Source organism: Pelobates fuscus, chromosome 7 (genome assembly GCF_036172605.1).
Source record: "Pelobates fuscus isolate aPelFus1 chromosome 7, aPelFus1.pri, whole genome shotgun sequence".
In the NCBI taxonomy this organism is placed as follows: Eukaryota; Metazoa; Chordata; class Amphibia; order Anura; family Pelobatidae; genus Pelobates; species Pelobates fuscus.
Window position 1 is genome coordinate 112,075,924 of NC_086323.1, and position 24,801 is coordinate 112,100,724.

Below are 24,801 nucleotides of genomic sequence, written 5' to 3' on the forward strand. Positions count from 1 at the left end.
TATTATTGCAAAATACACGTCGTCTGTCAGTGATTGAATCATATATCTGTATGTGTTATAGAATTTCTGGTTTGTTTGGGCCTATCTTTTGACATATCTTTCCCAGGATTGATGTTTTCTTCATTTAGACAAAGTCCAAACAAAGCAAACTTTTTATAATGCATGATATTTATTTTAATAAGGTACTTGTACACATACTGCATTTGCTATTAGCTCTGTGCAGTTCGGAGGGAGGCTCAGCCAATCAGGAAGCTTAGATTCTGTTCCCTGGATTTTAAATGTCCCATAAACTCCTGTAGGAACAGGGGACCTCCTTGCAACATAATTTAACCCCTTAAGGACCAAACTTCTGGAATAAAAGGGAATCATGACATGTCACACATGTCATGTATCCTTAAGGGGTTAATAGCAAAAGTTATGATACAATGTCCTTGTTAAGATGTTTGGTGCAGAGCTAATTATCCACTGTAATGAAGAGAAAAAGTGTATAAATGACTTTTAACTAGATGGCTTTACTTCTGTGCATTAATCAGAATCCGTGTAAGTTCAAATTGTGTTATTCTGTTTTAATGCATGACAGGTGTCTCTTTTTTTAGTTTCAACCTTTTTAATGAATGTACATCAGGGTAGTAGCAAATCATCATTTCTAAACAATGGGTGATCCATGTGAATTTACCTCAGAGAGTAAGGTACATACAGTTTATCCGTTTTATCTAAAGTAACAAAAATCAAAACATTGCAATTCAACTGTCATCACATCTCTTCTCAAATCTAGAATTGTTGTATAAGCATTAAGTAATAGTACCCTAGCCATGTTTAAATGATAAGATATGAGGCAACCCTGTGAAATATTTTAGAGAAAATAGGGGAATTGCCAATAGTCTGTTTGGTGAGGTACCAATTTTTAAATTTGGATGTGGATTTCATTTTTGGTTTTAAGGATGAGACAAAGGAATGCATATAGGGAATTAAGGACTAGAAAAGGAAGGTACTTTTTAAAGAACATGAAATGCTAGAAAGCATGCATGAATGCAGGAGTCACTGTCAAACATGTTTGAAATATTCAAAATTCTATCTAGATGTCTGCTTCCTACAGCTAGGCTAGGCCTTGGTCTGTGCCCACCTAAAATGTTTTCTTGCTCCCATGATGTTTTGTGCCCTTTTTTATACCCAAAGCAAAACTCGTCATTCATTCCCATATTTGTCCTCATTAACATAGGCTTTAATTGGAACCTTTGTAAATGTAATATTCCATCTTGCAGATGCAGCAGCAACAAGCATCCATCTTGTCAAGCCAGATGACTCCGTTAATACCAGTGTTTCCTACTATAACCCCCTTGCTCTCCAGCATGGGTGCCAGTAGGCTACCAGCACCTTTACCGTTGCCTCCAGCCTCCTTCGGTTTGTTGGACTCTAGAAAAGCAACAGCCACAAATTTCAAACCTCCCTTCAGTATGAATATCCTCCTGCATCCAGAACCACATCTAGACACTTTGGACAGCTTCGAGGAGAGCCAGAAGACTTTAGATTGTTTGGACACCTTCACAGGTAGCAATTAAATCCAGATTGATATTCTGATAATGCTATGTGTCTGTAAAAAGATTGCTGGCAGATCAGCTTTGTAAAGATACATGCTAAGTAAATCATTTTGTAAATATCTGTAGATGGGATTGGGAGCAACTAATGGGGGTTAATGTGCAATATGTATGGGAGCTGTCACAGAACCCGCAGTTATGTGTAGTGTCTGTATAGTGTGAAATACTACAGTGTATTAAAGTTAAAGGTACAAAAGTGCTAGCCCAATTTACTTGTCTCTCACGACAAACTATTTGGCCTGTTACACAATCTGGGCAAGCTGGCTAGAGCTCTGGACATTGACAAAGATATTCACCAATTTTTTGTGTGAATTAAATCAAATTGAAAAAAACAAGAGCTAAAGAAAAAAATGCTGATCTGTAAAAACTCCTCAATTGAGCTACTCAAAACCTTTTGCCTCAATTTTATTCAATCAGGTTTTAATTTGTGAAAATTCAGAATTCAGAATAGTGATTAAACTAACTAACTGTGTATGTGTGGTGACTGTGTGCATGCTTGCAGGCTGTGTGTGGCGTGCACCAACTCTGTGTGGTATAATCGCTAATTAGCACTGTATTGATTATAGAGCTTAGAATGCCTCTTTAAGTTTTCATTGTTTTGTTTAGAACCTGAAATGGCCAAGTTGACTAAAACTAAATCAAATCTTATCCAATGCACCAATCTAAGTTAACTTTTTTTTTTTTAGAAGGACATCCTATTAATGTCACAGTAATTGTTGACTTTATGCTTGCACTGATTATTTTCTGTTTGTTTTGTTTGTGCAGATCCTAAACCATTAGATTCTTCAGTATTGAAAGGAAGCCAGAATCACAACGTGAGTACAATTTATTCTCCCATTTAAAGGAACACTATAGTCCCCTAAATTACTTTAGCTAAATAAAGCCGTTTTAGTATATACATCATTCCCCTGCAATTTCACTGCACAATTCACTGTCATTTAGGAGTTAAATCACTTTGTTTCTGTTTATGCAGCTCTAGCCACACCTCCCCTGGCTATGAGTGACAGAGCCTGCATGAAAAAAAAAACTGGTTTCACTTTCAAACAGATGTAATTTACCTTAAATAATTGTATCTCAATCTCTAAATTGAACTTTAATCACATACAGGAGGCTCTTGCAGGGTCTAGCAAGCTATTAACATAGCAGGGGATAAGAAAATCTTAATTAAACAGAACTTGCAATAAAGAAAGCCTAAATAGGGCTCTCTTTACAGGAAGTGTTTATGGAAGGCTGTGCAAGTCACATGCAGGGAGGTGTGACTAGGGTTCATAAACTAGGGGATTTAACTCCTAAATGGCAAAGGATTGAGCATGGAGGCTGCTGGGGCATGTTCTATACACCAAAACTGCTTCATTAAGCTAAAGTTGTTCAGGTGACTATAGTGTCCCTTTAACAAAAAAAAATTTCTGCGTGTCCAAGAAATGGCTTCCAAATGCAGTCCATAAATAATGAATCGAAACTGAATTTAGGCTAGAATATCCAAGCTGTGACTCTAGTTGGATTTTTTTTTCTAAACTGTTAAGTTTGGCCTAAAGTTGGCAATTCTATTGTCAAATCATTTAATTTGGTACTATTGACATAGAGTGCACAGACAGGCAGCTCAAAAAGAATCATGCAATGCCTTAGCATGCACCCACATGTGCAAGTCATTTTTAGGGAGGTTTGCTGCATATTATGCTAAACTGTCCATTCTGAGATGTTGCGTAGTATCAAGAGATGTTTGGTTTTTTTTTTTTAGGCCAGGACTGTACTGTAGTACATGAGATTTTGAGCTCTGAGCTATATATAGTGCTTGCTAAATTGCTTGCCAATGAATAGATGAAAGTATTCTTTCCTGATGCTTGCTTTTCCTGCCTCCTAGATGCCTCAGGAGTGGAATTAGAGCTGCAACTACAATTATCTGTATGCTACACCCCTTTATTTCTAAAGTGCGTGGGTGCATTAAGCATTGCGAGATACATCTGCAGCATTAGGAAAGTGTAATGTGTGTGTGTGTGTGTATATCTGCATCTGCCTGTGTGGCAGTACGTTTGTGTGTTCACATAATTGTGTTTTTTAGTTATTTTTCTATTCCAGCCTTATGCTACAGTTGTTTCAATTTTTTTTTCACATTAATCTACACTCAGTACCCCATAATGACAAAACCGATTTTATTACATAACTGCAAATATATGAAAAAGAAAATAACTGAAATATCACATTGACATAGGTATTCGGACCCTTAACTCAGTACTTAGCGATTACAGCCTAAAGCCTTTTTGGGTATGTTGCAACGAGCTTTGCTTATCTGGATTTAGGTAGTTTCTGCCACCTCTGCAGATCCTCTCAAGCTCTGTCCGGTTGGGTGGGGACTGTTGGTGGATAACCATTTTCAGGCTTCTCCATAGATATTTGATCAAGTTTAAGTCTGGGATTGGGCTTTGGTTAGGCCACTCAAGAACATTCACAGAGTTGTCCCTAATCCCACATTAACGTTTTCTTGGCTGTGAGCTTTAGGTCATTGTCCTGTTGGAAGGTGATCCTTCAGTCCATTCTGTGGCCTTGAGCGCTCTGGACCAGGTTTTCCGTGAGGATATTAATGTATTTAGCTGTGTTCATCTTTCCATTATCACTCAACTGTTTCCCAGCCCCAGCGCTGAAAAACACACCCAAAGCGTGAGGCTGCCATCACCCTGATTCATGGCTGGGATGGTATTGCGCAGGTGATGAGTGGCGCCTGGTTTCTTCCGGAAAGGACGCTTTGAATTGAGACCATACAGTACATTCCTCATTTCATGAGACTATAGAATCTTGAGTCCTTCAGGTGATTTTTTTTTCAGATTTCAGATTCACGTGTCTTGCTGTAATGATGAGCTTCAGTATGACCAGTAGTCCGGATCAATGAAGTGTTGCAGTGATGGTTGTCCTTCTGCACGTTTTTCACATATCAACACCTGTATCTCTGCAGCACACCCAGAGCAACCATTGGGTTCTTGCTCATTTGTGTTATCAAGGCCCATCTCCCGATTGCTCAGTTTGGCCAGGTTGCCAGCTCTTGGAAGAGTTCTGATTGTTCCAAAACTTTTCCATTTATGAATTATGTACGCCACTGTGCTCTTGGGGACCTGCAATGCAGTCAAAATATTTTTGTAGCCTTTTGTAGTCTTCCCCAGACATGTACCTCGACACAGTGCTGTTTCTGAGCGCTGCAGGCAGTTTCTTAGCCTGCTATGATATGCATTTGTATAGACTGGTGTGTACCTTAAAAAAAAAAAAAAAAAAAAAAATCATGTTGAATCGAATTTGCCACACGTGGACTACAATCAAAGTTCAGAGAAATTAGATGCATCTGAGTTAACCTTTAAAGAATCACAACTTTTAAAGAAACATGTATTCCTGGCCCTATAGTGTTAACACCACCATTTAGCCCCCTGGGCCCCTCATGCCTCCATAAATATAGTAAAAATCTTACTGTATTCAAGCTTGAAGCTGTAACTCTGCATGCTGTTAGACTCAGAAAAACAAGCAGTCTTCTGACATGTGGTAGCCTGATCCAATCACAGTGCTTCCCCATAGGATTGGGTGAGACTGACAAAGAGGCAGATCAGGGGCAGAGCCAGCATGATTCAAACACAGCCCTGGCCAATCAGCATCTCCTCACAGAGATGAATTGAATCAATGAATCTCTATGAGGAAAGTTCAGTGTCTGCTTTCAGAGGGAGGAGATACTGAATGTTTGGATGCATTTTAGGCAGCCATGACCCAGGAAGGATCTCTAACAGCCATCTGAGGAGTGGCCAGTGAAGTTATCACTTGGCTGTAATGTAAACACTGCATTTTCTCTGAAAAGACAGTGTTTACAGCAAAAGGCCTTAAAGGATCACTATAGGGTCAGGGACAAAAACCTGTATTCCTGACCCTCTAGTGTTAACACCACCATCTAGCCCCCCTGGACCACTCATGCAGTGGCGGATCCAGAGCCTGATCTCGGGAGGGGCACTTGTAGATTATTTAAATAAATAATCATGGCACAATAACCACTACAGCTCAGTGTAGTAGTTATGGTGCCAGTAGTGCCAGGATCCCACCCCAGAGTAAGTAGTCATACCGTTTAAGAACAGTTTGACAACTTACCTGGGGTCTGCTGGGATATAGGGCATAGGAGAAGTGGTGTGTGTGAAAGGTGCAGTGTGTGTGTGAGCGGTAAAGTGTGTGTGAGTGCGTAAGGGCGGCAGTGTATTTCAGGGTTGCAGTGTGTGTGTTAGGGGGCAGTGTATGTGTGGGGCAGTGTGTGTGTGAGGGTGGCACTGTATGTATGGGGAGGCACTGTATGTATGTGTGGGGCAGTGTGTGTATGGGGGGGGTCGTGTGTGTGGGGCAATGCGTGTATGGGGGGGCAGCAGTGTGTGTACGGCACTGTATGTGTCTGTGTGTGTGTGTGTGTGTGGAGTGTGTGTATGGGTGTGCAGTGTGTATATGGGTGTGCAGTGTGTGTATGGGGGCAGTGTGTGTATGGGGGCAGTGTGTGTATGGGGGCAGTGTGTGTATGGGGGCAGTGTGTGTATGGGGGCAGTGTGTGTATGGGGGCAGTGTGTGTATGGGGGCAGTGTGTGTATGGGGGCAGTGTGTGTATGGGGGCAGTGTGTGTATGGGGGCAGTGTGTGTATGGGGGCAGTGTGTGTATGGGGGCAGTGTGTGTATGGGGGCAGTGTGTGTATGGGGGCAGTGTGTGTATGGGGGCAGTGTGTGTATGGGGGCAGTGTGTGTATGGGGGCAGTGTGTGTATGGGGGCAGTGTGTGTATGGGGGCAGTGTGTGTATGGGGGCAGTGTGTGTATGGGGGCAGTGTGTGTATGGGGGCAGTGTGTGTATGGGGGCAGTGTGTGTATGGGGGCAGTGTGTGTATGGGGGCAGTGTGTGTATGGGGGCAGTGTGTGTATGGGGGCAGTGTGTGTATGGGGGCAGTGTGTGTATGGGGGCAGTGTGTGTATGGGGGCAGTGTGTGTATGGGGGCAGTGTGTGTATGGGGGCAGTGTGTGTATGGGGGCAGTGTTTGTGTGGCAGTGTGTGTATGGGGTCAGTGTGTGTATGGGGACAGTGTGTGTATGGGGACAGTGTGTGTATGGGGACAGTGTGTGTATGGGGACAGTGTGTGTATGGGGTCAGTGTGTATGGGGACAGTGTTTATGGGGTCAGTGTGTTTATGGGGTCAGTGTGTGTATGGGGACAGTGTGTTTATGGGGTCAGTGTGTGTATGGGGACAGTGTGTGTATGGGGGCAGTGTGTGTATGGGGGCAGTGTGTGTATGGGGGCAGTGTGTGTATGGGGGCAGTGTGTGTATGGGGGCAGTGTGTGTATGGGGGCAGTGTGTGTATGGGGGCAGTGTGTGTATGGGGGCAGTGTGTGTATGGGGGCAGTGTGTGTATGGGGGCAGTGTGTGTATGGGGGCAGTGTGTGTATGGGGGCAGTGTGTGTATGGGGACAGTGTTTGTGTGGCAGTGTGTGTATGGGGTCAGTGTGTGTATGGGGACAGTGTGTGTATGGGGACAGTGTGTGTATGGGGACAGTGTGTGTATGGGGACAGTGTGTGTATGGGGTCAGTGTGTATGGGGACAGTGTTTATGGGGTCAGTGTGTTTATGGGGTCAGTGTGTGTATGGGGACAGTGTGTTTATGGGGTCAGTGTGTGTTTATGGGGCCAGTGTGTGATTATGGGGTCAGTGTGTGATTATGGGGTCAGTGTGTGATTATGGGGTCAGTGTGTGATTATGGGGTCAGTGTGTGATTATGGGGTCAGTGTGTGATTATGGGGTCAGTGTGTGATTATGGGGTCAGTGTGTGTATGGGGTCAGTGTGTGTATGGGGTCAGTGTGATTATGGGGTCAGTGTGTGATTATGGGGTCAGTGTGTGATTATGGGGTCAGTGTGTGATTATGGGGTCAGTGTGATTATGGGGTCAGTGTGTGTATGGGGTCAGTGTTTTTATGGGGTCAGTGTGTGATTATGGGGTCAGTGTGTGTATGGGGACAGTGTGTGTTTGTGGGGCAGTGTGTGTACGGGGGGAGGAGGGAAGGGATTTTTTTTTAATAAAAAAAAAAATGTATTTAATAAAATTAATATATTTATGTCCCCCCTCCCTTCTTACCTTTATTGAGGAGGAGGAGGGGGGACATTTCTCCGTCCCTGGTGGTCCCAGTGGGATTCCCTGGTGGTCAGGTGGGGAGAGTGAACTCTAGCCCGCGCTCCAGGGCTAGAGTTCACTCTCGTGAGATTTGGAGCGTTGCCGTGGTAACCGCGGCAACGCTCCATGCTAGTGAGAGGAGGACCCGGAGGAGCTGCAGGCTGAGCTCCCGCCGGGTCCTCTCTCACTCTCCTGCCGGCTGCCAGCACAGTGCTTGCGGACCGGGGAGGGAGATCACTGATCTCTCTTCCCGGTCCGCAGGCACATTGCAGGGCTGGCACTTGGGGAATGCCAGCCCTGCACTAGCCGGCCGGGGGGAATCTCGGGGGGGGGGGGGGGGCAATTGCCCCGTTGCCCCCCCCCCTGGATCCGCCAATGCACTCATGCCTCCATAAATATAGTAAAAATCTTCATGTATTCAAGCCTGAAGCTGTAAATCTGCATGCTGTTAGACTCAGAAAAACAAGCAGTCTGCTGACATGATGTAGCCTGATCTAATCACAGTGCTTCCCCATAGGATTGGGTGAGACTGACAAAGAGGCAGATCAGGGGCAGAGCCAGCATAATTTAAACACAGCCCTGGCCAATCAGCATCTCCTCATAGAGATGAATTAAATCAATGAATCTCTATGAGGAAAGTTCAGTGTCTGCATGCATGCACAGTGCTGCCCTCCATCATTATGCCTCCATCAACTCCGGAGTACCTCTGGTTCACTCTGAGTGACTGCAACTGGAGGTGTTCCTAGCTTTCAATGTAAACACTGTATTTTATAAGAAAATACAGTGTTTACATGAGAGGCTGCAGGGAGCTATAGTTCTCACCTGAACAACCTCATTAAGCTGAAGTTGTTCAGGTGACTATAGTGTCCCTTGAAGCTAATGATTCTACTCACCAGAACAAATACAGTAAGCTGTAGTTGTTCTGGTGACTATAGTGTCCCTTTAAATGTTATAGCAAAGGGCCTGAATACTTATGCCCATGGGATATTTCATTTTTTAATTTTTTATTAAATTGGCAAAATGTGAAAAAATTAAGGGTCTCAATACTTAATGAGTGCACTGTATATCATTTTTTTTTTTTTCCTAAATCAAAAGTTGGATAGACATATTTAGTTTTTATTTCTACCTACCTTGTGAAATCCATAATTACCTTTTTGCTGCATTTTCAGCCACTTTATATGGAGTGAAATATTGCAGGTAAGTGACTATTGCCTAGATTCGATAGGGCTTTGTAAATGTCAGATTTTGGACTCTGTCAGATTCAAATCCATTCTGTAAAAGTGTTCTCACTGTGTCCTTTTTCCATTGCCCCTTGCTATGTTGTGCCCAGAACTTGTTACTTGTCCCCGATGCTTTGATTGCATTTCCCTTGGTTGGCTTCTTTTCCCAGATGCTTTTTGGTGATAGTGCTTGCTGCCAGTGTTCTATGTGTGAGGCAAGTCACTTGGAGATGCAGTTGGCTTCCAACCTGCCAAACTTCTTACTTGTGATCAATTAGGAGAATCTCCTATAATCCTACCCAAGTTATGTCTGTTTGCTTGAGAAATTGGAATCTTCTCCTGATCGGTAAAGGCTATTCCCCCATTAGACTCTTAGAGGTATACATATGTAAGTGAACGTGCTACAAGGACTGCAGTTAAAGGAACACTCCACTTCTCAAATGGACAAAAAAAAAAGAAGAGAAAATCACTGTGTATTAGTTTTAGAACCAATGAATACATGCATGAATTCATTGGAGTGAGATCTTAAACGACCACTATAGTGCCAGGAAAACATACTCGTTTTCCTGGCACTATAGTGCCCTGAGGGTCCCCCTCCCGCCCGGCTCTGGAAAGGGGAAAAGGGGTAAAACTTACCTTTTTCCAGCGCTGGGCGGGGAGCTCTCTGCCTCCGATCCTCCTCCGTTCCTCCCCGTCGGCTGAATGCGCACGCGCGGCAAGAGCTGCGCGCGCATTCAGCCGGTCGCATAGGAAAGCATTATCAATGCTTTCCTATGGACGCTTGCGTGCTCTCACTGTGATTTTCACAGTGAGAATCACGCAAGCGCCTCTAGCGGCTGTCAGTGAGAAAGCCACTAGAGGCTTTGGGGGAAGGCTTAACCCATTTATAAACATAGCAGTTTCTCTCATTAAGCTGAAGTGGTCTGGGTGCCTAGAGTGGTCCTTTAAGAGCTTGCAGTGGCTGCCGATCTTATGAACTGCAGCCTTAGCAAGTACTCCCCTTTTGTCCCACAGGGAAATAACCATAATAAATCAGATGCTTCTCATTGGAATTAATTATTTTCTCAAGGCCCTATCTTTATTATGGAGAGACTGTTTTTAAGGTTGTTAATGTTATTTGGTTGGTTGTTTACCAGGTACTAACAATTTAAAGTGGCTGAAAATGCAGGAAAAATATGTCAAATGGCGCAGGGTTTAGCTATTTAAAAAGTTATTAAAGTAAGTGGCTATACAATAGAAGGTTATTCTTCTATGCTTAATGCTGTCAGACATTGCGTTTGCTCATCAGCCCAACATGATGACACCCAGGCTTTGACCTTTTTGAAAGCAATATGTCTTGTCAAACTGGTCCTAAACCCTCTTAAAGATGCAGCCTGTAACAATGTGCTGATAATACACCAAGCAGGCACAAGGGGGCATCCTGGTGTTAAACCTTTCAGACTATATTCATGAAAACCATCTTCTAAACAAAGGAAAACCTTTACTGCAAGGCGTTTATCACAGGGATCCACTACAGAGCATCCTCTGTGGCACCCTAAACAGTGCGGGATCACCAATCCAAATAGCTATCCAAATTAATTTACAGATCGGGTTTAAACTTCATAAGAGTTAAATGCCAAGGTGGATTCATTGAAAAACATAGCCTTTATATTAAAAAGTTAAAAACTATACAAAATATGTACAATGCCTACAAAGAGAGAGTAAATGCACACTATAGAATGTGTACGTGCACATGGTCTTTTTTACTTGTTCCAATTGTAGCTATGCACAGTGCTGCGGAATGTGTTGCTGCTTTATAAATAAAGTTTTTTAATATAATGCACAATTTTTGCATTATTTTTGTTTTCTTTCGTTATTTTTTGGATAGCCTTCTCTCCTTATAGGTCTTGTGCATATTTTGAAATATTAAAAAAAAAAAACCTCTTTTCAATGATATGTTACGTGGATCCGGTTTGGAGTCTGACTTGGCATACAAAGTCTAATCCCGATGTGTACCTGTATAGCTATATTCATGAAAATGCACAATTATCGGGTAAAACATTCCAACCATAGCTGTGTGCCAGTTGTCTAATGCACACTTTAATGTAGGACCCAGCTGTTGTCTCTGTGTGCATTGCTGGGCATCACTTTTTTGGCTTTCTTTAAAAAAAAAAAAAAAAAATAATAATAATAAAAATAATTAAAAATAATTTAATTTTTATTTTTTTATGATGTTTTTTTTTTTTTTTAATTGGCTATGACGAAAAATACAATTTACGTTTCAGTTGAGGGACACTGCTTTTTGCTGGACATATTTGGTTACCAAGTGATTTCTATTCTGGGTCTGCATCCCGTCACATCATTTCCATAGGTCTTCATAAACCAAAATCTTTGGCTTCGTGTTAATTACAAGCGAGACCAAAATGAAGAGGTTCTCAACAAATAAAATAATATTTCTATACATGGATTTGAGTGCAAGCAATCAGATTTCAAGATCTCAATCAATGTTGTTTTCTATCCTACAGCCCAGTGCAACCACCTCAAACCATTTGATGCCTCTAAAGATGGACACAGTGATGCACAGAGGAGCTTCTCAATTTGCCGTGCCAAACCCACTGGCCCAGACGTATGACTTCAAACAAGCGTGTATGCAGTGTTATGTGAAGACAGGTACATGCTATTATCTTTTCCTTTCTATAATTCCATGGGCAGATCCTGAAATATTATGTGCCTGCATTTCAGGTTAGGTGTACAGATTACAGGCAGGATAGTAAAGTCTGAAAATTGAATGCAGTCAGTTTCTTGTATTTTTACTGCAAGAATCTATGTCTATTTCCCTGTCAGGTTCCTGATTCGAAGTGTGACCTCTAGGAGAGTACAGCCCCTCATTAACTTTAGGGGAGGCACCTTGAGAACATGTGAATTCACATACATTTGTGACTTGAACTTTAAACTGCGTGATTATTTTATATTTTACATTATCACACTATGTTGTATTTATTTATATTTTATTAGGTACATCAGGTGTATCCCACTTTATCTTTGTATTTCTATAAAGTTTCTGCAAGACCAGAAGCATAAAAAGGTTTAGAGAGATAGTGGAAAGTCCTGGCACCATAACTACTTGTTCTATGTGTGAATGCTATGGTACAAGGATGTCTCCTGTCACTGCATACCTGCATGAACTGTCTATTTGCAGTAACTGGCATAAATCACTTCAGCAATTAACACAACATCAAGCTTGTGCTTCCATCATTTTCTTTGTAAATATGATTGTGGCCTATCTCTGAAAAGATCATAAATAAGTACAGTACTTGGAGTGTGCTGCGTAAAATTTTCCTTGTTTCACGTTTTAGTTCAGCTGTTGGCAACTCGGCTCTATTCACAATTTTGTGCTGGCCATGTCTTCTCTTTAGCGGTGGGGACCATCTTTTTATTGTTTGTGTTGAGATGGGCATTGTTCATTACACTCTTGGTTCCGTTACTGGGGTAGGTACTTCGTGGAGTCTGAGAATACTCCGTAAAGTAATTCTGGGGTTAACTACTGTGTGTGTTTTCCGTCAACTGTTCTGTCTTGTAAGCAATGATGTGAGCATGTCTTTTGTTCTTCTACTTCCTAATTATATTGGGATATGCCTGCACTATATTATTTATCCTTTATTATAAGACTTGTGTGCCAATCAAGTTCCAGTGTCACAAGTGGAGTTCTTCTACGGTTGTCCCATGCACATCCTATCTTTTGAACGGGTTTATTAGTTTACAGTCTTTGAATGAGGGCTTGTCATGTTTGTTGTCCTTAACTTACTCCTCCGAGAGTTTACACTCCTTTCACTTGTTCAGGCTGCATTGACAATATTACTCATATATTCATCTAAACGAGTCAAGAGTGTTTGAAGATAGAGCTTATCAGAGAGAGATTTGTGGTAGTCGCAAACATAGGGATCCAGGAATCCTCTATATAGTGCCATAAAAGAAGGTGAATTGGTATCAAACAAATAACCAGCCTGTGCTGAATATGCCTATTTTTATACTGTATGTTTTTAGTGCATGTTTGTATTGAGTGATCCTTTTTAGCTATTGGTACATACTATGCTATGGGAGTTTTGAACATGTCCTAATTGCAGGAAGCATTGGGTTGGCTGAGATAATCAGTCTTGATAATTGATCCCAAAATTGGTAAGGGAACATTAGTGTTGGGAATAAATGTTTGTATTCCTAACACTCTAGTGTTCCTTTAAGATTGGAGTGACCATATGGCAATAACATTAGGTTCTGTTCGATCCCTACTAATACTACACTTCACATTCATTGGATTACATTTATTTCTGTGATGAATCTGTTAATTTGTCTTGCATATCGGTAATAAGAAGAAAAAAAAAACAGGGGGGTGGGGGGGGGGTGTTGAATCTATCAATCAAACAACATTTATTTTGGAAAACAAAAAACAATGCCATAAATTCATACGGCAAAGATTTGCTCTAAAGTACCATTATGATAATTACAATAATGTTTAATAAAAAGCATCCCATGGGGTTTCCCCCAGTTTCTAACTTAGCCTCTGTTTATTATCTAGTTCCTTTTAATTTTACATATCTGGTCTGGTCTGCTATCTACCTAATGTGCGCAATGGAGGCGATATGAGAGCTGTAATCTTCTTGGTTTGCTCCCCTACGCGCCGTCCTGTGATGCCAGGAAACGGAATATAACATCACTTAGGCCACAGCATCACTCAACAGTGTGCGAGGGAGCAAAGCAAGAAGAAGATTACAGCTCCCTCGCCGACTCCATTGCGCAAACACCCACCTGCCTGGCAGTCACAGGATCCACACTGGACCCCAGGGACAGGATTCACTCCAGCTCTCCCAAATGCAGTGAGGCTGGGTGGACATACATTCAAAAACAAATAAAGAAATCATTTGCGGGGAGGTTTGAGAAAATGTGTGTATCTGTCAGTGAGGTCTGTGTCTGTCAGTGTGTGTCAAATCAGTGAGAAATTGTCTTTCAGTGAGTGAATATGTATCTGAGAGTATGTTTCTGTCAGTGAGTGGTTGTGTCACAGTGTGTCTGTCAGGGAAAGTGTGAATTGGTTAAATAGTGTGTGCACCAATGACTGTTTCTGTCAGCGAGTGTATGTCAGTTTGTGTAGCAGTGACGGTGAGTTGTCGGTCCGTGAAAGTGTGTGTTGGTTAAACCGTGTGTGAACCAATGACTGGGTGTGTGTGCGTGTGTGTCAGTGGATGTGTATCAGTAAAGGTGAGGAGTTAGTCCGTGAAAGTGTGTGTTGGTTAAACCGTGTGTGCGCAATGAGTGCGTGTATGAGTCAGAGTGTGTGTGCTTAAAATAATGAGGTATGCAGAAGTGGAGTTCAAAGAGGAAAGAGTGGGGCCTAAAGAGGAAGAGGTAGGTCTTAAACAAGAAATGGTACTGCCTTGACAGGACGGGGTGGTGCAAATTAGGTTAGGAGTGCCCAAGTTTAGTCATGCTTAGGGCAGCACAAAACCAAAATACACCACTGATTATGCCTGTAAAAACATGATTTTAAGTTCAGGCCAGTGTGAGGCCCAATATCTTTGTTATCCTCCCAGGTGATACTCCCTGTTATTTACATTAGAGGCATGAACAACTACATGGTGAAGCCGCTGGTAGTAGAATCTCGATGTATGGCCATTCACCCAGAGGTTTTTGCTCAGCTTCACGATAGGTTGGGCAGGATATTGATAGAAATGACTTCCCATTTACTATGCCCTCCTATAATATTGCTTCCACAGATCATGGCTCTGATAATGCCAGGAATCAATGTTGATCGTTTTTATTGCCATGGTATAGCCTCTCAGTATATGCTATCGGGATCCAGGTCTGTGTCCTTTTGTTAACTATGCCATTTCCTTTCAAACCACTTACTTTGTTGCCAACTCTTTCTTTGCCTGACTAAGGCCTCAATTTAATATTTTTTTAAATAAACTTTTAAACTTATTTAATATATATTCGATGGATGTGTAAGGGCAGGGGGTCACACTGAAGAGTCTTCCCTCTACTCTACCTTTTTAGGGCAAAACAAACAACCTTTTTTCCATTACTTTTGCTGCAGAGCTCCACTTGGATTAATAGTACATAGGGCATAATTATAAAGGACAACATTCCAACATGAGCCTGTGTAATAGTACTATTTTAGATGCTGTATGCCATTTTGTTTTTGCTTTTAGATTTAAATTATAAACCATTTTAGTTGCAAGAAATCAGACTCCAATTTGTTACAGTTCTTATTAATGTAAAATTGTTGAAACTACTTGTCATCTGTCTTTTCCTCCCAGGTCCCAAAGCTTTAGATTTCATTCACAGGGAGAAACTGGAACACAAGTGTAAAAAGGATATGTTGCTGGCACGAGGGAAGTCCTCTGAAAACAAGAGTTGGCTAAAGATACGTCCAAGACCAACAAAAGTCAATTTTAGTGGGCCTTATATTCTGTGCAAAGGTAACAAAAGTAGCAAGGCATAATCCAGTTTAAAATATACATCAAAGGAAAAATGCAGCTGAACCTTGTTGGTTAGTGTGGCCGAATCATTAAAATGAATATTTACAAGATTCTGTTTCATCCTTTCACACCCAGTGTAATTGCAGGACTGAAGGATTTTCTTAACTCAGACATCATGCAGAATAAAAAAAAACTAACATGTTTTTGCAAAGAAAATAACACAGTGATTGCCAAATCTGTAAGACTTTGTAACGGTCATCCTCTATTGTTATACATTGTCACTGTTTGCTGTGAGCTACTGCTGGCTATGTGACAGCCACAAGGAGAAACTGTGAAGCCTGCTCACTGTGTTTGAGATTAGAATTCTGTGTGTGCTGGTGCCAGACACAAACATTGCACAGAAATTGCCACGTATTCCAGTTGGCTGACTGACTGACAGCCTTACACACAGGAGAAAAAAAAAATGAAGTTCTTAGAGCAACCCTTTCAAAAAATATAATGACATGAATTATAATACTATGAATTGTGTTTCTGCGTTTAATTACAGTTTTAAACAAATGATACCCTTTTATGAAAGCGTAGCTTAAAGTTCACCTTAAAATTGGTATAAGTCCTGCCCACGTGCACATAAAGGTGTTCTTCTGAATATTGTATACATTTCTTCTTAGATATCTTGACTCGACAGGACTGCAAATATGGTGAAAATTGCACATTTGCATATTATCAAGAAGAAATAGATGTGTGGAATGAGGAGAGAAAGGGAAATCTACACCGTGACCAACTTTTCCATGCCTCTGGAGGGGCTAAGCCAACCAGTGTGGGCTGGCTACTTCAGGAGCATAAAGGGATCTTCATCTTCTTGTGCCAGGTAATAAGATAAGGGAAATACTTTAGCAGTGGCTGCTGTTTTAAAATGGACAACTTAAGTGTTTGACATTCACTTATGAGTTTTTAAGTTTTTTGTTTTTTTACACAAAAAATGTACTTTTTATCCCCTCCCCTCCCCCCCTTGTCTGGTTGAAGTGAAAGCGTTTTGAGTAGTTGGATCTTCTTGGAGACCGAAAGCTTCTGCTGTACTTGGCTCATGAGGAAGTAAACTTGTGCACTAGCCTGTCCACCTTTGGGCAGCACTGATCGGCTGAAAGAGCAGAATGCTGGTTAGGTACACCACTGGAAGGGAAGTGGAATAACAAACAAACAATAATAATGATTTGGTTGTAGTCTAGATCCAAAGTGCAGATCTTTTTCTTTGTTTTATATACGATAGGAATAAATAATACTAGTGGCATATTCAATGTATCAAGACAAAAAAAAACAGTGTACTCTTCGGTATTCCAAATGTCCTTTATTGTGTACCTGTCATGGTACATTAAACTTATGCTCAGATTCCAACATTTTGGCAATGAGTGCAGCTTGTCTGCATCACAGACAGAGGAGGTTTGCAGCGCAAATCTAACAAGAGCAGGCAGAGCACGTGTGGAACCGAGGTGGGTGTTAACGAATATTAACAACCGTGAAGGTGAGGGCATGGCCGGATCGGAGGTGAGGTGAGTTTTTAAATTAAAATAATTTACATTGACTAATGCATGTATCTTTTTGATATTTAAGGGGATCTATGTTTGACAGGTTTACTTTAAAGGGAAACTCCAGTGCCAGGAAAACAATCCGTTTTCCTGGCACTGCAGGTCCCCTCTCCCTCCCACCTCCCATCCCCGGTTGCTGAAGGGGGGAAAACTTACCTGAGGCAGCGACGATGTCCCACGTCGCTGCTTCTTCCTCCGCCGCCACTCCTCCCAGTGATGCGCATTAGAGCTCCCCATAGGAAAGCATTGAAATGCTTTTTACTGCTTTCCTATGGGGAAATGAGCGACGCTGGAGGTCCTCACAAAGCGTGAGGACGTCCAGCGACGCTCTAGCACAGATTTTCTGTGCTAGGGACACGGAAGTGCCCTCTAGTGGCTGTCTAGTAGACAGCCACTAGAGGTGGAGTTAACCCTGCAAGGTAAATATTGCAGTTTATAAAAAAAACTGCAATAATTACACTTGCAGGGTTAAGAGTAGTGGGAGTTGGCACCCAGACCACTCCAATGGGCAGAAGTGGTTTGGGTGCCTGGAGTGTCCCTTTAAGTAATGGCATACAAACAATCAGTGTTTGGCATCTTGAAGAGCCTTTTCTTTTTTTCTTTTTCTTTTTTTTTCTTTTTTTTCTTTAATATTTATTGCATTTTTTGGTAGATTATAAAAACACAAACATATCACATAGCGAAGCAAGATGCCACAAAAAAAAAGGCATTTTAACCCGGAAACAACATACAATAACATACAAACAACAACTGAGACAGAAAGTATCAAATTACAATATTAAATTCAATAATAGCAGAGAATAAGCATAATCGCATCTAAGCTATAGCTTACAAACAGGACACTCACAATTGGTCTTACATAGGATAAAAAAAGGAGAGTCAAATTACCTATAAACAAATTACTTTAATATCTACTAAAGGATCAGAGAGAAGAGCCTTTTCTTACAAGTGCACGTCTTATCTGGAATACATTATTACACATTTTTAGGAGATCTTTCTTGCTTTTGTTATTAGCTTCCTAGCAGTGTATATGTAAAAATAATTAAGAAAGCTGTTTAGACTCCATAAGCACTAGTTTAAAGTTTATATTTCTGCCACAAAACATGTATAGGGATAGGTTTCTGCCCATACAGTATACGTTAGAATGTTCTACTTGTTGAGTTAATTTGAATATCCCTTTTTTCTTTCCAGACTTGCTTTGACAGCAAACCCCGGATCATCAATCAGAGAAGTTCTGAGAAACCAGATTACTGCACAAACGCTACAAACCAACACAGGTTCTCTGATCACAAGTACGTATACCAGTATACTTGGTTTGCAGTGTAATCCCCCTGAAAGCACAAAATTATATATTAACCTTCATAGAGTTAGGTCTGCAAGTCACTGGCAATTACTTTGTTCTCCTCTGTTTGTTAAAGCTGGTTTTGGGGGGTTTACTATATAGTTTTGTGGTGCAATGGACGGGTTTACTGACTCCTTATTACTGCATTTTCACCAATCTGCTCTTCCCACCTGCAGGTGTCTTGTTCATGTGCTTAACTCTAGCACTGTGCGATACTCCAAGATCCGCCAACTACATCCGCGCTTCCAGCTGGACATGTGTAGACACGAGCTTCGGTACGGTTGCATCCAGGAAGACACCTGCAATTTTGCACATAGCCACGTAGAACTGTGTGTCTGGCTGCTTCAGCGACAATCTGGTATTTACCACCAATCCTTTATTCTACTGGAGACTAAATCTTGCAATATAAATAGGGGGTATTATAAATCCCTTACATTTTATATATTTTTTTCCTCTTTTTACTTATGCAAAGCATCAGGTTATCTGATGTTCCATGTGCAGGGCTTTGGATCAGACCCATTCCTTCCACACATATGTCACCCATAAGACAAAAAACTTTAGGGTAAATAGAGACATGTTAAGAATTGGTTTGAAGAATGCCCTACTTCATTGTCACAAACTATCTGTCTGTCTGCCATTGTGTCCCCCATGTGAAGTTCACACTCTACTAGTATTATACTCTTTATACAAAAGTTTGAAAATTAAAGGGTAAACCCAGGAACCATAACCACTTCAGTGAATTGAAGTGATCATTGTGCCTGAAGCCTGTATGTGCAGCGTTTTGCTATGAAAAACTGCATATACTGAGTTTAATCCCTCTGCTGCCAGTGGCGTAACTCCATCTTTGCCAATGTCTTCTGCCTGCCTGGAACTAGAGTTCTAGGCTTGCAAATATCAATTCTGTGAACTTTCAGTCAGCTGATGCTCTCAAACAATGAATGACAAATGCCACAACTCCTACAACTCTGCAGAAGCTAAACGTTGTCACCAAAGTACCCTGGTGCCGTCCCAGTATAATATGTCAAACCCTTTTAATACATTTTGGCAACTTACCTGGAACCCCCAGGCTCCCATGGCTGCAACCACTGCTTCCAGTCTTCTCCTGCAGGCTTTAGTTTCAGGGAGCCAGGAACTTTGAATAACCATTCTCAACCAGTTGGACAAATTACACTGGAACAGTGCCAAGTCACTCCTGGTGCCATAACCACTACAGTGGGCTGTAGTGGTGATGGTGCATAGAATGTTCGTTTAACACATGTTATCTATTCCTTCATTAATACCCCTCTGTTTGTTTAAAAAAAAAAAAAAAAAAAAAATTCTAAAAACTAAAACACTTGTTAGATCCCACTGCCCATGTCTTCTGTTCCCTCTTTGCATTGCCTGACTCCTCTGACATCCATGCCCTGACAACACCAGACACATTTTCTTCAAACATCAATGATTAGATATATAGAGGAGTGGAAGATAACATCCACAGATGCACTGGTTGCTGTCTGACAAGGGCATAGTTATAAACTCTGATCTAAATGTCAGTCTTGCGATTTTGCATGGAACTCATTAGTATTTGTCTCCATCCTTAGATATCTAAAACTCTGAGCAAATTTCACAGATAAAGCAAGAAAATTAGGGCCATGATTCCAAAGCAATCATTATGATGTCTGGGTTCAAGATTGAGTGGAGGCACCTCTATTTCCTGAACACTTGTAACACTGATAGGTCAATTAGTGCCTATGGTTCATTGGAAGGGGCAGAGCAAGGGACCATATGGCGATAACCGCATTATAATAACCCATAAACAAAAATCTAGATTGCACCGTATCTTTAAATAGTCTTAAATTACTTCACTGCTGTTTTTTCCTTTTTTTGAAAGGTAACATGGACTTAATGCAAATGTCCAGACTCTGGTACTGCGAGCAGAAAATATTTATTTTGTAGGGAGTCCTGTTTGCTTTGCATTGAATAAGCTGAACTGTGCTGTCTGCTTCTTTCAGGCATTTCACAGGAAACAATTGTACAAGAATCTGAACGAATGTGGAAAGGATCTGAACCAAAACCCAAGGTAAATACACGAACACAGAGATTACACTCTTGCAGAGTGTCACCTGACACAGCCACTCGTACAGTCTTTGTTTTGTCTGTGCACCATAAAAACCCACTGCAGTCTCATGTTGCGTCACCACTTGACCACCAGTCCAAACTGCAGACCGTGCCTTGCTCTCAGTCACCTACTAGGGCTTCTCTCAGCTTTCTGTCCCTTCTCTAGAAACCACTGTTCTTCTTTCCGTCACCCCAATAAACACTCTTGAAGGATTTGCTGTAGTGAATAATGCAGTGAAGGTAGGTTCGGGGAGCTTTCGCCAAGAATTGTTCTACCCACATGGCATAATAAGTGAGATTGGTTCATGAGCATGCTCAAGCTACTGTCTCATTTGACAGTGCTCGTATCGCAGCACTGCCCATATTGAGTATACTCAGACACTTGCAACAATTGCACTTTTTTTTTTTACCAGACATTCCTGTTTCACCAGATCACCTTTCCAAATGCCTGTGGGGTGCAATTAAAAATCTCTAGAACAAAAGCATGCATCTCTTCCATCTCAACAGTTTTTGTTGTTTGTATTGAATTCTTGTAAATCTACATGTACCTTATGTCTCTTATACAACGGATCATTTTACACTGTTACCTGGAAAAATAAACAATCCTCTTTCTAAAGCAAGCATTTACTAAAGTGTCATAAGCCCCACCACATAATTTCTGATTAGCTTCTGCTTATCAGCTAATCCCCACCTTTGTTCTGGGGCCATAGGAGTCCATTGCAAACTATACTTATCTTCTCGCAAGCACACTTTCACCTACATACAATAATTTATCATGGATTCATATTGATTGTCTGCAATACACAGCATTATTAATTGTTTCTGATGCTCAGCATTGTATGATTTGGCCTGCATTATTGTCTGTGATTTAAATTAGCTCTAAACTCCTAAACAATTTCATTTTGTTCAAAAATTGATGGTCTTGATGTTTGGTGTCATCATGTACATCATGGTGAGAAGCATTTGATTGATAGAGCGCACACATCCCATCTTTATGGACTTATTTTTTTACTTTAGAGTGTTCCTTTAGGTTTCTCACATTTTTGACAGGGAAGCGTTTATCATCTTAAATGTACAGTGGTTTTGTCCTGCAGGCATGCGATGTTTTAAATTACATGTTGTAAGGTGTTAACAGTCTGTTCCACTCTGCAGGGCAGGGAGTGTCTTGCTCCACACCCATTGTATTCTATTTCACATTAGAGAATAGACCGTAACGAGGACAGGACAATATTTGACAAACGGAAAGTATTAACCCCTTAGCTTTAAGCGGGTTAGGTTTGTATGGACAGATAAAAAAAAAAAAAAGGGGAGAAAGACACAAAATGGTGAAAAGTGTATTATGGGAAATAATGCGGTCCATTTGTTTCTGGAAAACTCTTAACCCATAATACCAAATCTAGTTTGTCTGCAGAGCCTTGAGATAGAATTATGTTCTTAAAATGCACACTTCATAGTCTTTTGGTGTTTTTTTTGTTTAGTTTTTTCTTGGTGTTCAGTAATGCAATATTTATAAAAATAATAACATTAAGAAGATTGTGTAATGATGCATGATCAGACACAGCAGAGAACGCATTGACATTCAAGACACACACAGGCTAAAACACACCAACATACACTTATTTGACTATGCAAAGAGAATTGAGCCTGGTTCCCTTTACCATGATTATTCTTGCTAGATTAATCGACCAAAATTACTTACCGTAATTCAAATTTGAGGATGGTTGCATTTTAGTTTGAGGTTTAAGTTGATGGTTTTTCTGTTGCAAATGGTGATGTTTATATTAACTGAATTGGTTGCAAATGTTTATCTCACTTGGAGTACTGTACACAGTACTGGAGACCCTATCTTCAGAAGGATATTGATACTTTAGAGAGAGTTCAGAGAAGGGCTACTAAACTGGTTCATGGATTGCAGGATAAAACTTACCAGGAAAGGTTAAAGGATCTTAACATGTATAGCTTGGAGGAAAGACGAGACAGGGGGGATATGATAGAAACATTTAAATACATAAAGGGAATCAACACAGTAAAGGAGGAGACTATATTTAAAAGAAGAAAAACTACCACAACAAGAGGACATAGTCTTAAATTAGAGGGACAAATGTTTAAAAATAATATCAGGAAGTATTACTTTACTAAGAGAGTAGTAGATGCATGGAATAGCCTTCCAGCTGAAGTGGTAGAGGTTAACACAGTAAAGGAGTTTAAGCATGCGTGGGATAGGCATAAGGCTATCCTAACTATAAGATAAGGCCAGGCACTAATGAAAGTATTTAGAAAATTGGGCAGACTAGATGGGCCGAATGGTTTTTATCTGCCGTCACATTCTATCTATGTTTACACTCTGTATTAAAAGCTTACCCTACGGATGGGCGGAGCTTAGCTTCCTAGCAGGGTGGACGTGCTCCACGAGTTCTCCTGCACACCGACGACTAAAACGGGGAATATACCCCGATTCATCGCTCACCCACCGCTGGGAGGGTGCCTACTGAGTGGGGGAGACCCAGTGAATCATTTTGGTGTCAAACACACACCCGTAACCCATCGGGTCCCCACAATTCCGGCCTGAGGCCTAACCGCGATTGAGCCAGGGAGAGGCGTCCGCTATCCTGGATGGTAACCTCGCAGGTGATAACCACACAGTGCTCACCTTCAACCCCCCCCCCTCTGGACCGGCGGGGGTCATCCCGGTCCTCGCTGGGGACGATCACCCCCACACCACGACCAGCACAAGAGACGACGACTAGAACGAGGCAAAGCAACCAGGCCCCGATCAAGATGGCGGCACAGGCACGGTCTAGAAGGAACCGCATATCCCACATGCCACCCCAGCACATAGGGGTGTTCTATGACAGGATTTGTGCCAGCCTGTGGACCACGCTACACACCCAGAGACCGGCCTACATGAGGGCGATAAAGGAGGTGGCAGCGTGGATCCGCCCGGCAACACGACGCCAATTAGGCGGGATTCCCCCTCCAAGCAAACACAAGCGGGAAAAAGCCCAATCAAGGCGCCAGCTCCAGCACCCAAGCCGACTGTTGCCAACCAAGTCTCCGAACCAGCAGACCGGCGCACCCCGGACCGTCTATCGGTCAACATTCCCGGGCTCTCCGCCAAGTAAGCAGCAGACCCGCTCATCACGGCAGACAGGGGCTGGAAGAAGGCACATGACTAGACTCACGGACTCCCGGGACAGCTACTTCCATCATCACCATTTGGCAGTACCAAGGTCTAAAAGCCCACAACATCCTGCCTCACCTCGGGTCCCCATCACGGAAAACCGGATTAAAAGCAAAATGACAAGTCACTGCATAGACTACCTGCTCCAGCACACCAGTGGCGTAGGGTGAAGGTTTGCAGTCGCCTCTCTCCCTGCCGCCACTCAGGTCTGCAGAGCAGAGCTAAATAAGTACTTCCTTGCTTATTATCAATCAACGGTTTCCAAAATATAGAATATACTGTCTACATTAGTTTGCTTTTTCTGCTGTCTAGAGTCGATAGGAACTGTTTGTATATAACTGCTGGGTCAGGCTCACTACACCCGTACATCTTGCATACTATGATTCACAAGCGTCTGCATTATCTTGTTTACCTAAAAATGCTACATATAGGCAATCTTGAGCACATACCCACATATTTCCTAGCCTCTCTGTTATTGCCCACATAATGCTCACTTGTTTTAGCAAGAAATGTCAGTACAGTACTTTAGCTAAGAGTATGAGTATCCTGTTTCTGTTAACTATGTTAAGCCTTTGCTTTGCTTTACTGTAGTCCAGATAACTGGAATGTTAGCCACAGAATGTAACCCTTACTACTCAGCTTAGCTGAATCTTCTCCACTCCACACGTAATGCATAACAGCTTATTCACAATTAATACTATGTCTGAGACATCCCGGTAGCACGCTTTAAGCTCACCCAACGTGGACTATATATTGTACCTTAAATTACCATAAGCAAAGTCCTAGCCTCTTAGTTTATTTCATTATATTTACTCTCTACGTGTTCTAAACATATTATTAACAAGCGCAATACCAGCTTTACTATGTTGATTTACTTATATCGTGTCATGGTATTACTAGACAGTAAGGCGATAGCAATCGAACCATTTTTCTTAACCTTACCTACATAGTCAGCCAATATGACCGACAGTTAATCTATAATACTCGACTGAACGAGATGTTATCGTTAACCAACACATAAAAATAAAAATTGGGCATTGTTTAGCAGGAAATGTAATTAACGCTGTACAAACCCTAACCTGTATACCACTATTGCATTTCCCCTCTCTTTGTTCTGTACCCCATTGCACATGCCTTAATAAAAGAAAGATTGACAAAAAAAAAAGCTTACCC

The 24,801-nt window shown here is 41.6% G+C and overlaps 1 protein-coding gene across 1 annotated transcript in view; it reads left to right on the forward strand.

The window, feature by feature from the left end:
* Nucleotides 1-24,801, forward strand: part of ZC3H7B (zinc finger CCCH-type containing 7B) — a 77,019-nt gene that overhangs the window by 41,676 nt on the left and 10,542 nt on the right. Inside the window, exons 10-17 of the mRNA XM_063426408.1 lie at nucleotides 1,263-1,548; nucleotides 2,361-2,410; nucleotides 11,478-11,622; nucleotides 15,264-15,425; nucleotides 16,094-16,293; nucleotides 18,200-18,300; nucleotides 18,527-18,708; nucleotides 20,342-20,409. Of these exons, the coding sequence (XP_063282478.1) occupies nucleotides 1,263-1,548; nucleotides 2,361-2,410; nucleotides 11,478-11,622; nucleotides 15,264-15,425; nucleotides 16,094-16,293; nucleotides 18,200-18,300; nucleotides 18,527-18,708; nucleotides 20,342-20,409 (1,194 nt within the window). The remainder of the gene's footprint in view (nucleotides 1-1,262; nucleotides 1,549-2,360; nucleotides 2,411-11,477; nucleotides 11,623-15,263; nucleotides 15,426-16,093; nucleotides 16,294-18,199; nucleotides 18,301-18,526; nucleotides 18,709-20,341; nucleotides 20,410-24,801) is intronic.